This window comes from Lutra lutra, chromosome 3 (genome assembly GCF_902655055.1).
Source record: "Lutra lutra chromosome 3, mLutLut1.2, whole genome shotgun sequence".
Classification (NCBI taxonomy): domain Eukaryota; kingdom Metazoa; phylum Chordata; class Mammalia; order Carnivora; family Mustelidae; genus Lutra; species Lutra lutra.
In genome coordinates, this window is record NC_062280.1 from 88,936,574 (window position 1) to 88,951,055 (window position 14,482).

At 37.9% G+C, this 14,482-nt stretch overlaps 1 protein-coding gene across 7 annotated transcripts in view; it reads right to left on the reverse strand.

Annotated features, from left to right (window-relative positions):
• The window catches only part of KYNU (kynureninase), a 131,755-nt gene that overhangs the window by 77,916 nt on the left and 39,357 nt on the right, over positions 1–14,482 (reverse strand). For all 7 annotated transcript variants that reach the window (XM_047722468.1, XM_047722467.1, XM_047722472.1 and 4 more), the window contains one exon: positions 7,442–7,562. In XM_047722468.1, coding sequence (XP_047578424.1) covers positions 7,442–7,562 — 121 coding nt within the window. The remainder of the gene's footprint in view (positions 1–7,441; positions 7,563–14,482) is intronic.

Here is a 14,482-nt window from a genome sequence, read left to right on the forward strand (position 1 = left end):
TCATGATGTGAATATCCCCTGTGGTCCATTTCCTGGCATTAACTAAAATCCTCAATATTTAATGACTGGCTTTCATTGCTGGTCTGAGCCAATTCCAGGTCACCACTGGTTATGAGACTACATGTATTATAAGCTGATAAAGCCTGTAAAAGTAAAGGGGTGGCAATTTGTACCTGAAAGGATGAATGTGAAAAATAAGTAAGATAACATGTAAAAGAGATTGGCCCATAGCACCCCTTTCTGACTCTGTCCTACTGTAAATCTACAGCATGGGCATGTGGGGTATAATGCAATTTTTAAACTAATATTTTGATTACCGTATAAACTGAGATGAAGGAAAAGGACTCTCTGTGAATAAGCAGAGACTATAAGAACTAAGGAGGAAGAGAAGGGCAATTGCCAGTGATTATTATTCATATTATTATTAGATAGCCTGCAGCTTGCCTCTTTCTTGACTTCCAATATAAATGCTAAAGACAAAAATCATTATCATTAAATGGTAGTTAAAGGCAGATACTTGGATCTTTTTTTATTTTAATCACACAGAGCTCCTGGCCTTGCTGATAGCACAATACATCTTATTACATTTAGGTAGTAAAATTCTATGTTCTGCCTCAGAGAATTTATATCTCAGACTAGCAGGCCACCTACTTCTCACTCTGGTAGACACCATGGTAATAATCTTTAAGAGTATGTTTCTTCCTGCAATTCTGGCATCTCCCCCCACCTTTAAAATATCACACACACACAGTCTGCTTCTTTCCTTTTTGTCAGTCTACTAAGCCTAGGGTAGTGAAATGTATTTAGGAAGTTGTTACCCCAATAAACTCCAACTAAAGTGGCCTGTCTTTATAAAGGTTTAATGTAGATTACAATGCAGTTTTTTAAACATAGGTATCAGAGTAAAGAAAGATTACATTGCTCTCATTCACAACTGCCCAACATACTTGCAATGTAGTAGTTGCAAACTTCTTTTCCAGTGCTGCAAAGGAAAAGAGCCTGGCAGACAGTTCCCTCATGGCTGTGGCATTAATCATTCCCCCAACTGGGGTGTTCTCTGAGATGTCTAGGGAGGGCTATCTGCTCACGAAATTAGATTTCAGGATGTAAAATCAAATCAGGAAGTTAATAGAGGATCCTCTTTGAAAGAGGACTCTGCTTTAACCATCCTACAAAATAAGTAGTAGCCAGGCTTTTAAAAGCTTTTTCCTCCTTGCCCCACCCCCATAAGGAAACAAATAATACATCACAGAATCCTTAAGACCACCACTTTTTTTTTTTTTTTTTAAATCTGCGACCCAATTGGTGATTAGCTACCTACATTTTCCTACATCTATAGATGTAGGAAAATCTTTGTTTAACATGTCATACTTTCTTATTCATACTGAAGGGCAGTGCAGCAAAATTTGCCTCTTTAACATAAAGATTATCTTGAGCTGAAGGCATCTGAAAATCAGCTCGTGTAGGGATAAGTTTCCTCAGAACTTCCCCATCTGCCTAAAGACGGGTCCTCCAAAGGAACTCAACTACCATCAATCCCTCCCTCAGCAATTTTTGTCAACCACAGAAGATTGACTCCTGTCCCCAGAGAGGAGCCCAGAGTCGAGACCACACCCAGAAGATTTTGTCACAAACCATCACATCTTCTAAGTGCCTTTCATCCTTTCTAAAAATCATTTATTCTCCTCTTAAAGTGGCCTATATCTTCCTCCCCTACCCCTATCAAGATGACATGTAAATTCTCAAATCTCATGGATTTCTTTTTTTTGGGTAATCACTCCCCCCCACCCAGGAAGCCCTCATGCTCATAATATTAATAATTAATATGGAGTAATTATTAATTCCTATTAATCTATGTCTTGTCAGTTTATTTTATAGGTCAGTTGTTGAATGGGGGGGGGGTAGAGGGATCATTTTTTCTCCCCAGAATACACTTTTTTTTTTTTAAAGAAAAACATGAACTGAATGAGACGGCGGTGTCTCAAGAGCATGCCTGCCCACACACACACTGCCATCCAAGTCAGTCACTGCACGCTAACCGCGCAGTTTGTTCCTAACACGTAATTCAGTGGGCTATTTTCTTATTAAGTAAGCCTACCTAAAGTCACATAGGACTTAGAAGCATCCCTATAAAGACACAACTGGGTCAACTTTTTGCTCCTATGAAAAGAAAGAAAACCATTTATCAAATAGATAAGATAACGCAGAAGACCTAAAATACTGTGTTATATCTTAGGGACATAATATACGTTTCTCAACTTACAATGTGCTCTTCAGAATGGAGGTATCTTCCTCTTCTAGCTCATCTTTCCCACTGTGATTATTAGTCCATGTTATTTTTCTTTAAATAATCTGGGCCACTAATAAATCCATAATATATAAATATGTAGTATTAAATGTTCTAAAAAAATTCTGGCAAACTCACAGGCCCCTATTAATGCTATTTCTTACTGTTATAACCTCATTTGGCTGGTAATTAACTATTATATATCAAATGAGTCAAATCACCATGAAATTTTTCTATTTCAGAATGTCAAAAAATCGAAATATTGTTATTGCACAAATTTAATTCTTCCAAGTGAAGTAATCTACTTAAGAAACCACACAGTTGCAAGATAACAATAATAAGCATTTAAAAACCCACAGAAGTGCTTTATTTTCATTGCTTTGTCTTAAATAAATTAAAAAGTTTTAGAAGAAATCATTAAGCACCAAAAATATTTCTAAGTATGCCTCTGTTCTTGACTTTCCTCTAGCGTAAGTAATCAAAGTTGGTAGCTGTATGAATTATAAAATCAGGCTACCCTATGGTCAGTAACAGTTGATTTTGTCGATAGGTAGGTAGTATGACTGTGATAGGACATAAAAGATAGAGACAAGAACATTAACAGCCATGAGCCAAGTGGTACTTCTTACCTTATATGGCTTGGATGGTCAGTCAGACTTGTTATCAATATCCCAGAAAAATATCTCACTTAGTCAAAGGACACTCTGATTTTTATGTTACTGTCAAGATTATAAATTTCTAATATTTTTTTCCTGTTAAGCAATTAATATCTGTTTCCATTAGTGTATTTAGTAACTGTATAGCTCTCTTTGACTCAGTCCTTCTCAAAATCTTCCACTGGTCAAGAAGAGAGAAAGGCACTGGCCTGATTTGGTTATCAGCTAAGAGGTAGGGCAGACATGGGGCTGGAGAAGGTGAAGAGGACAGGTAATCAGGAACACTCACCACAATAATGGGAGGCCCTGGATCTAGAAGCAAACCAAACATGTGTGAGGATATTTAGCACAAAAGCAAAAGCAATATTCAGAAAGGGAAGTCAAGGGACCAACAGCCCTTCCACAGTGGCAAGATTATTACTTTAAACCAAAAGCATATGAACTGCCAGCGGCCTAAGAAAGAAACACTCCTTGACTTAAGGAGACTCTACTGAAAATATAGCTGCCATTAGCTCACTCACAGATGGAAAGTGACTCAACACCAGGAGGTGCAAATTCAGATGCCACCCATATCCCTCTTGGGTGCTTCCAGCCAGGAAAGATATGCTCATTATTATCAGAATGAACAGGCCCAATAAAGCTTTCTTTTTTTTTTTTTTTTTTTTTTTTTTAAGATTTTTTTATTTATTGATTTGACAGAGAGAGATCACAAGTAGACAGAGAGGCAGGCAGAGAGAGAGAGAGGGAAGCAGGCTCCCTGCCGAGCAGAGAGCCCGATGCGGGACTCGATCCCAGGACCCTGAGATCATGACCTGAGCCGAAGGCAGTGGCTTAACCCACTGAGCCACCCAGGCGCCCCCCAATAAAGCTTTCTATACTTCTTACTGAAGCCCTAAAACTGCCCCCGTTGTTTAAACTGGTATATCAACCCTTACCCTTAGTGATTGAGTGAATCATTTTTTTGTAGAGTACTTCTGCATGCCCATGAAAGAAACTTGGGTTAGCTATCTCTTATCGATGAATCCACAGGCCCTCAACAAATAGGACGTAAACTGATAGAGGAAGTTTTCCTCCCAACAGAACCTTAGCTGGAAAAGGCCAGAAAAAAATTTTAAGCTAACAATTTAGGACCAAAGAAATAATGAACAAACACTTTTGAGATCAAAGATGGACAGTGGGATAGAGCCACATGATTCTGACCTTGCCCCTCAAACACCACCGACATCAACAGGGAGACAGGGGGTGTGACACTGACTGGGCCCACCACCACTGAAAGCAAAAAGACTAAATAAAACTAAGCAAAGACAAAATAAAACTAACTAGAAGCTCCCCGATCTTTTTCTCAGAGTCTTTTAAATGTAGTTTACACTGCCTGAAGTATTAATATGCACCTCTTTACTGAATCATCTGTCTAATGAAAAATCAGTAGAAGGCATTAAGATTCTCTAATTTTGTATTGTCACAAGGTAAAATGTAAAATTGGAAGTTAACAACAATAGAAGGGTGTATGACAGAGAGGCACTCTCCTGGAATATAACTTTAAAGTCTCAAAAATAATCAACCATTCTAATAAACCAAGGTAATCACAAAGAGATGAATAAGATAGCAGGGCAGCATCTTTTTTAAATGCCTAAAGGATAAAAATGCACTGCCTTGCTGAATGAATATCCAAAAGGCAAGGACACACTCTAAAGTTCAAATTCAATCTAATTCTCTGCTCTCTTTTATATTAAGGCCAAAAATGAATATTAACCATTTTTATTAAGTATGACCCTCATTTTTTAAGTACTAAAACCTGCTAGTGCAAAATGCTTCCAAATGTGGTGATATTTATTTTTCAATTTATGCATACAAGTTATGCAGATATAGTTATAACAGGCTTAATAAATTATATAAACCTCTATGATTTTTGCATTGAGGTACAAATTTATATTCTTAACCACTGAAATTAAGAACTTTGCAGTGTAATCTAATGCCTGTGGTAGTAATCATTAGCACAGTCAGTGTAAAATAAACCTTAAAAAGAGGTACTGTTCCCAATATGAAAGACCAGAGGCATGAAAACTGAAGAATTAGAAGACATTTGGAGTTTGAATAAGAGCCAAATGTCTTGGTCAGAGTTCTTATCTGATTTAGTTTCATTTTCCTGCATTCATTTTTTTCTGACCTTCGGGTTTGGCTTCCTCCTTGTGTCTATTTTCAGATTTTAATATTCAGGACATATTTTTAAACTATTTCTACTCATTTTTAGTTTTTTTTTTCTTTTTTTAAAAATTCAAGCCAAATGAACATATAGAGTTCAGGTGTACACTATAGTGATGCAACGGTCCTATGCATTACTCTGTACTCATCATGTAGTGTACTCTTAATCCCCTTCACCTTTTTCGCCCATCCCCTACCACCTCCCCTCTGGTAGCCATCAGTGTGTTGTTCTCTTTAGTTGAGTCTTTTGTTTTTTCCTCCTTTTTTTCTCTTTGTCCATTTGTTTTGTTTCTTAAGTTCCAGAAATGAGTGGAATCATGGTATTTATCTTCCTCTGACTGACTTATCTCACTTAGCATTACACTATCTAAATCCATCCATGTTGTTGCAGATGGCAAGATCCCATTCTTTTTTATGGCTGAGTAACACATGTGCATATATATATACATACATATATATATATACACACCCCACATCTTCTCTATTGATCTGTGGATGGACACGTGGGTTGCTTCTGTATCTTGGCTATTGTACAACATGCTGCAATAAACACAGGCGTGCATACACCTTTTCGAATTAGTGCTTTTGTTTTGTCTGGACCAGTATCCAAGAGTGGAACTGCTAGATCACATGGTAGCTCTATTTTTAATTTCTTGAGGAACGTACATACTGTTTTCCACAGAAGCTGCAACAGTTTGCATTCCCAACATCAGTTACACAGAGGTCCTTTCTCTCCACATTCTTGCCAACACTTGTTATTTCTTGTGTTTTTTATTTTAGCCATTCTGATAGGTATGAGATAATCTCTCACTGTGGTTTTGATGTGCATTTCCCTGATGATTAGGGATGTTGAGCACGTTTTCATGTGTCTTATTTTTAATATTTTAAGTAAAATAATTTTTAATAGTTAAAAGTTTTTCTTAAATATTTCTAGTTCCAGCGTTATTAGTAACTACTGAGGAATGATAAAAGCACATAAAATTAAGTTATTTCCCTAAAGGGATTTATAATATGGTTGAGAATATGAAGCTAATGAAAACAGATACCTCTAACCTGCCTATCCCCCAGCAGTGATTATTAATACAATGGGCAGCTGGGGAGAGACCACCAGCAGGGTTGAAAAGGTTGGGATTAGGGACGGTCTGCAGGCGTACAGAGAAGCAGGGAATGTGGGGAGTTTCTTAGGCAGAAGAGTAAAAGTGAACAGAAGTGATGGAGAAAAAAAAGGATTTAAGGTTTCAGATTCTTGCGTGATTGGAGCAAACCTGTTTAGTTAAGCCCAAATAGAGCATCTTCTCAATAAACACATTCAGTTTGGGGAGGACAGGTGGTACCTTCTGCTCCACTAATCTTTTTCTCCCCCTCAACTATTTTAATTTTCTTATTTATAAAAATTGGTGTCATGAAGTTTAGCAAGAACAACTCATGAAAACATCAAATTAAATTCTAAATCTTAACTCCTTTATTAGCCACTAAATAAAATAAAATGATTATGTATGATTTAGATGTATCAGCTTGGGGGAGGGACCTATTTTTTCTAATACTTTTAAAGTTTTACTCTTGAATATGTCACTAACTTATGTCGTCAATACAATGAGAACACACTGAATGACATGACTCCTAAGGTTTCTCTATGTCCTAAACTTCTAGGAGCCTATTGTACTCCTTTCCAAATAACAGACAACCTAGTGTGATTTTTAAAGTTATTAATGATTTTAAGGGATACATGCAAACTGTTTATAGCAGCATTTATCAACAGTAGCCAATTAGGGAAAGAGCCCAAATGTCCATCGACTGATGAATGGATAAAGAAGATGTGATGTGTGTGTGTGTGTGTGTGTGTGTATTACACAATGGAATATTACCCAGCCATCAAAAGGAATGAAATCTTGCCATTTGAAATGATGTGGGTGGAACTAAAGAGTATTATGCTAAGTGAAATAATCAGTCAGAGAAATACCATATAATTTCATTCATATGTGGAATTTAAGAAACAAAACAAATGGACATTAGAGAAAAAAAAGAGAAGCAAACCAAGAAACAGACTCTTAACTACAGAGAACAAACTGAGGGTTGTTGGAGGGGAAGTGGGTGGGGGATGGGGTAACATGGTGATGGGGATTAGGGAGGGCAATTTTTGTGACGAGCACTGGGTGCTGATGAACCACTAAATTCTACTCCAGAAACCAATATTGCACAGCACGTTAACTAACTGGAATTAAAATAAAAATTTGGAGGAAATAAAATAAAGTTCTTGTATGAGATGTCAAATGATAGATTTTGAAATAATACTTACATTTTGGCCCACTTATCTAGTTCTTCTTCCAGATATGTTTTAACCATTTTTGGCTGAAGGCCAAGAGAATTTCCCAAGAAATAGATGGCGTTTTCATCTTTATTCACTAAAGATAAATCAACTGAAACAGAAAGAAATGAAAAAAGTGCTTATTCAATTAATTAACCTCTTTCATTTGGCATTGCTAATCCAGTACAACTAATTAATATAACTAACACCAATAAGGAAAATAAATAACTTATAATTCCTCCCAAGGATAACATCAAGCTTTCAGAAAAATAATCTTTCACATTTATATTTTAAAATTTTTATTTACAGAGACTTTTGTTGAGATCTCTTACTTATTGTGTGCCAAGAGGAAATCTAAATTAGCAATTAGCAACTATTCCTAATCACAAACAAATGAAGGTAACAGTTAAAAGTTAGAAATGGAATTTTTATAGAAAGTGTATCATCAGCCCATCTAGTCATACTAGAAGGTTACCAAAGTCTAGGCACATTCTAAACCTCTGTAATAAATGGTGTTGTAGATAAGGCAAATAAAAAATATCTAAATGAGTATTTATATATCTGAAGTAGATATATTGGATTTGTACATTTTTTTCACTCTATCTCTATACACATAATATTAATATATATACAGGTAGATTGTTCTCTGTATCTATGTCTTATTCAAATAAATCAGAATTCTGGTGATTTGTCTATCTTACAACTCTCTGTTGACAGCAACAAATGCAGTTTTATTAGCAAACCAATCCATGTTTGAAGATGAAACATGTTCTGTGTGTGTCAGCCCCATCAATGACCCAGCATGGGGAGCCAATCACCCAGATTCTGCTCCTATTGTCTTGTCTTTTTCCTTCACTGCTGACGGCTTTTACAGACAAATACATAGTGGGCTGCTTATATTTAGAAAGTCATTTTTAAAGTATGTTCACTATGAAAGAAAAGCAGAATTGTAAACTAAGTTATCTTGTCCTTTGCCAGACAAAGTATGGCTCCCCATCTCCTTTCACTACATTCCTCTAACTTGGTTAAGTTGTTTGTTTAAAAAGTCTCAAAGCCCATCAGATGGTATTATGTGAGAATTCAATTGGCATTATGTAATGTGACAGAATAGAGTAACCAGAAAATGTCTTTTATAAACTCAGCAAGAATAAAGAGATAGCTTACCACTCTCCACCTTAGTCTCACTGGATCTGTATAACATGAAAGATAAGCAGCCCTGGCTTATCTCATGCCAGAAGAATGGTTAAGTTATTAAAAACTGTTCTTGGCAGTGTTGGGGGTGCAGGGCTGCACACACTAAACCAAAATAAAGGACCTTGACATACTGAGTATTTTAAGCTGAGGTAATTTGAGAAACTGCATGTGTAAGAAAGACTTTTCACCATCCCCTAAGCAGGTCATAAAACCCTCATGTGAGAGGTGCCCCCCCACACGTCTTCATCTCCAAGACACTGAGAGGAAGGCAAGAAAATAGGCCTTACCTGTTTCCCCCAGTTTACTACACTCAGTTCATATCCTCTGTTATCTTGTCACATTTTTCCTGTTAATGTCAACTCTTCATCAAACCTAGCATTAAAAATTCAGGTTTAATTGCTTCTTTGGGTCTTCATTTCCTTTTGAAGTCTCCCCTCTCATGTAAAACTCGTATTTTAAAATAAAAATTATATGCTTTTATCTTGTTAATTTGTATTTTGTTACAGACTTTTGGCCTAGCACTCAGAAAGGTAGAGGACAAAGTTTTCCTTCTTCCCTAGAGCCGAGAAGCGTGTTAACAGAAAACAAGGGAGAGGCCTCCAAGGGTTGAAGGAAAAGCATTTGAACCAAGTTAATGCAACTGCTTTCCATAGGACTGAGAGAATCAAAGAATATATCCTCTCCAGCTGGCTCCACTGAAGATCCCAGGCCTACCAAGAGAGGCTTTGCAGGTGTGTTTGGGGACCAGGTAAGAGACTGGTGGGAAGGAGAGGCAGCTGCTGGGGAAGCCACCCGCCCTCTAATGGCCAAAGAGGCTCAGGTAAGGGGGACCAAAAGAGTTCATCTTTACCTCACAAACCTCATCTTTGGATACCAACACACCTCCAAATATTTGCAGACCCCTAGGAAGAGAGAAGGCAAATCCCTAAATAAAGGAATGACGATTTTCCATCCAACTTGGTAGGTGTCTAATTTGATTCCATTCTTTAAAAATGCAAAACTATACCATTTGTATACCTCCAGCATGGGACTGCAAATTATACTCGTTATTGTATATTTTAACTGATGTCACATGACTCAAATTTGAACTAAGTTATTTAAATAAGTATAGTAACCCAGGCCATTAGGAAGATATTAATGTCTTTTTAACTGCATCAAATAAAAGATCCTCCTTCTCCTAATGATCTCTCATTCCTCCTAACTCTAAGAAACATTGGGAACTAGTTTATTTTACTGTTGGATTCTGTAGAATAAATTACGAATTCACCTGCCCTTCAAACAAGTTTTACTTAAGACACATTCCTCTACTTGTGTGCTATCTCCTATAGGTCCTAGACTTGTAGGTAGCACTCTCTCTCTCTCTCTCTCTCTCTCAGAACTGCAGTAATGGCTTGTTTTCTTGGGAGGAAATGGAGCCAACTCCCCACTGAGCAGGGATCCTGATGCCAGGCTCAGTCCCAGGACCCCAGGATCTTGATCTGAGCAGAAGGCAGACATTTAACTGACTGAGCCACCTAGGCACCCCAGAACATTCTGTCTTTTGACAACTTCTTTAAAGCATATTGAGGATTTGATGTTCTGCCAAAATACGTATTTTAGTAATGATGGCATTCATAGTTCTCTTAAGTAGGAGTTGCCAATTTGTACATAATCTTTTGAAATTTCTCAATATTCCTTTTGGTTTTCTCTCTTACTTCAATGGCTTTTCCACAAAGGACTTTAGGAGCTTACTGTACTCTCTCCCTTTTCAAAATAAACTTCTGTTTTATTAACACATGTCATTTTGGTGGGTCCCAAATTCTGGTTAAGTCATAATGCCTCAGGACTATAACTCCCCACCCACCAAATTCTCTTCTTTTAGTGTCTCTTGTTTCTTTTTTTTTTTTTTTAGGAGGATCTTTCTCCCATTAGAGTAGGCTCCATCCAGTTTTAGGGATGAAAATGTAAAAGTGTCTCAGTGCCTTCCTCTTGATCCACACTGTCCTAGTCTATTATTCTGAGAATCAAAACACTGAGCGGTATCATGACTGATGTCCCCTGTGATTTTTGTGTCCAGACCAGATCATTTGCTACATATGCTCATTTTGTCCCCTTGTAGGCAGTATCCCTAAGCAGAAACCTTTTCTAGTCAGGGCAAGGCAAGCTTTTTCTGTAAAGAGCCAGAAAGTAAATACTCGTGGGCCATACAATCTGTTCCAAAGACCCATTCCTGTCACTAAAACATAAAAATATATACACAAATAAATGTGACTGTCCTCTCACAGAAAGTTATTACAAAAAATGTTTTCTGATTGTGGTCTGAATGGTCATTCTCCAAATTCTAGCACAGATTGGGCATGTTGAAAGAGTGCATGATGAATTTCCATTACAGTCAAGTCCCCATCTTCTGTAAATACCCTTTGAGCCAGAAACATCTGCTTCCTGTTGAGACACAGAAACTGAAGGGACCCCATAGAAAAAGCCATTTTTTTTCCTTTTGCTCCAGCTTGTCATTGCTAGGACCTGCACCCCCATCCCACTCTACACATGCCTTGCAACGCAAATAGCACAGGTCCTCGTTAAAGGACCAAGACATAATGCTAACTCTGGAGTCTTCAAGCACAATAGTTAACATTAATGTTCTCCAAGACCATGGACTCCGAACACCTTGACACCAAGAACCCTGGCTTCAGGGAATGAGTACCTTATGAAAAGGTCACCTGGACCCTGTCTGTCCTTTTTCTATTTCTTGAATGCTTAAGTTCACAGGCACCAGACCACAATACCCAATAAAAATCCCAGACTCAAAGCAAAAACAAGACTCATGCTCTTTTCCTTCCTGAGTCTCCAGGATGCGCTGTCCACATTTCTCTCATGTATTATATATCTTCAGTAAACTCTTTTACTTCCTGCTAGCTCATGTTTGATTTCCATCCTGCATGAAGTCAAGACCCTCTTGGCTAGTCCCTTTCTTGGGGTCCTCCAATAGACCCGCATGGATCACTGTTATAAATCCTTTGTATCAGTTTGCTAGGGCTTTTGTAACAAAATCCCAGAAACTGAATGGTTAAACAATAGAAATGTATTATCTCCATAGTGCTGGAAACTAGAATTCCAAACCTAGGTGTTGGCAATTTGCCCATCTGAAGGCTATGAGGGGTGGGTCCTAGGTTTCTCAACGTGACATGTCAATGCCTCCGTTCATGTTCACACATGTTCTCCACACATGATGTCTGTATACCTTTCTGTCTGTCTCTTTAGTTCTCTGTCTTATATAGTTGACATCCTATTAGAGCTCACCCTAATGATCTCAGTTAACCTTGAGTAAAGGACAGGTGGGGTTAGGTAGGGAGAAACAGATAGGGGGCTATGAGTCAGGCTCACAGAAATCCCAAAAATGTGGAGATGGGGGAAACCAGAAATAGGAGAACAAACCCTAGGCCTGTGAGGTCTTTTTTTTATGATAATCACCTGTGACCAACAAAGACTAACCAGACTCCCTAGGAAGTAAGCCATAGAAGGCAGTATCACTAGTCTTTGTTCAATGGTGATATCAAAAGATTAGGTTAAAAGGATTCTATTTATTTATTTGACAGAGAGAGACACAGCAGAGATGGAACACAAGCAGGGGGTGTGGGGGAGGGAGAAGGGGTTCAATCTCTGGACTCCGGGATCATGACCTGAGCCAAAGGTAGACACCCAATGGCTGAGCCATTCAGGTGCTCCACGTTAAAAGGATTTAAGTTCACTGGTTAGCTTTTTTTTTTTATTTATTTGACAGACAGAGATCACAAGTAGGCAGAGAGGCAGGCAGAGAGAGAGGAGGAAGCAGGCTCCGCGCTGAGCAGAGAGCCCGATGCGGGACTCAATCCCAGGACCCTGGAATCATGACCTGAGCCGAAGGCAGAGGCTTTAACCCACTGAGCCACCCAGGCACCCCTGGTTAGCTTTCTATTAAAGACCAACCCTAAAGGCCCTCAAGGAGACCCTGCTGGGATCCCTCTCACTCTTGAGAGCTTTTTTTGTATCTTTACTCAATAAACTTCTATGGCTTTACCCAGCTTTACCCACTCTCCTTTGTCCACAAGATTCACTCTTGGAGTCCGTCAGACCAGAACCTAGCTCTCCCGCTTCCCACTTCAAAAGACTCCATTCTCCAAATTGGGTTACATTCTGGGTACTAAGTGTTAGAATGTCAACATATTCTCTTTTAGGAGACACAGTTCAACTCATGACATCCTCCTTGAAGGTACATCTGGTTAAAATAGGCCTCACTTACCTCAGTCAGGCATTAAATCAACGGTGATGGCCATTTGTCTGAAAGTCTCCTTTCTTCTTAAAGGTTGCTGTCCTAGAGCTCATGATTCTGGAAATCACTTGATTGGTTCTGAGTAACATTTTACAGCAGCAAAAATGTCCATCACTCTAGACCTTATGTTCTTACTTTTTTAGTTTATTTATATGTTCTAAGGTGAACCCAGGAACAGTTTCATTTTTGCTTCTTAAATATAAACCAAAATTTCAACATCACTTTGGATTTAAAGTTTCTCCCATCCTCAGCTCAGGGCTGATCTAATTTAAAACTTTTGAAACAAACATCTATTGTGGGTTTTTTTTTTTTTTTTTTTTTTTTTCCTTGTTCCTCATTGCTGTTACCTTCAATCCCTCCAGTGGAGTGAGGGAAAAAAAAAAATAGACTCAGGAAAACATTAACCTGGCTTCGGTGCTTTTATATTATTAGTAGCTCTTTCCCTTAGAACATACTTTTTGTGGGTCCTTTACAAATTCTTTCTCACTGGAGTCCTATGCACTCTAGCTAGTAACTTTGATCCTACCTGCTACCACTACCTCCCACCTCTTGATGTCATGTGTCAAGATTTCTTTCTGCTAATGTTACCATAAATCTTTTCCCAGGTAGGGTCTTCTTGAAGTGATTTAAATTCTGCTACTTTTCAGTGGGGCTAACTTAACTGAAAAGAAATATGCTCCCTTAATATAGTAATTGATGGTATGCTAATGAAGCTACTTTTTAAATTTTGAGTTTTAACTATTCTAAAGTCTTCAGTAAAGTTGCCTTCCACAAATAAATATACTTTGCATGTTTGGAGCATCCAATTAATGCTATCAAATTTAATTTTTTTAAAATTTTTTATTTGACAGAGATCACAAGTAGGCAGAGAGGCAGGCAGAGAGAGAGAGGAGGAAGCAGGCTCCCCGCAAAGCAGAGAGCCCGATGTGGGGCTGGATCCCAGGACCACGGGATCATGACCTGAGCCGAAGGCATTGGCTTTAACCCACCGAGACACCCAGGCGCCCCAAATTTAGCCAAATATTAATCCAATTGCAAATACATTGTTGGATACCAGTACCAGCTGTTTTCTTTTAAAGAGATAAGCTATTATTTATTTTAAAATTATGCATATGTGGGTATAATACTTTTTAAACTAGTTATGATAATCTACTCATGAAATGATAGTTTAAAACATAGATATATAAAAATAGATGCTCGTGATCTTTTATGTACTAGTTTATCATAACAGGAGCTTTATAAAAATATAGTGCCTAGGCTTGATTCAGAGACTCCAATTTCACTGGTCTGTTCTGGAGCCTAGATAGATCCTTTTAAAATCTTTCCAAATAATTCCGTATATTGCCACATTTCAGAAGACCTGGCACAAGGCCCCTTATTAAAAACAAAACCAAACCAAAACTGAGATTTCTCAAGTTTAACTGAATTACTGAAGGTCACAGAAAATACCTTACTTTTAACTTAATATAGCAACTGGTTATTATAATTTACAATTTAATTATACCATTTAAGGTATTTTAAGACTCAGGAATAAAACACATGTGAAATCA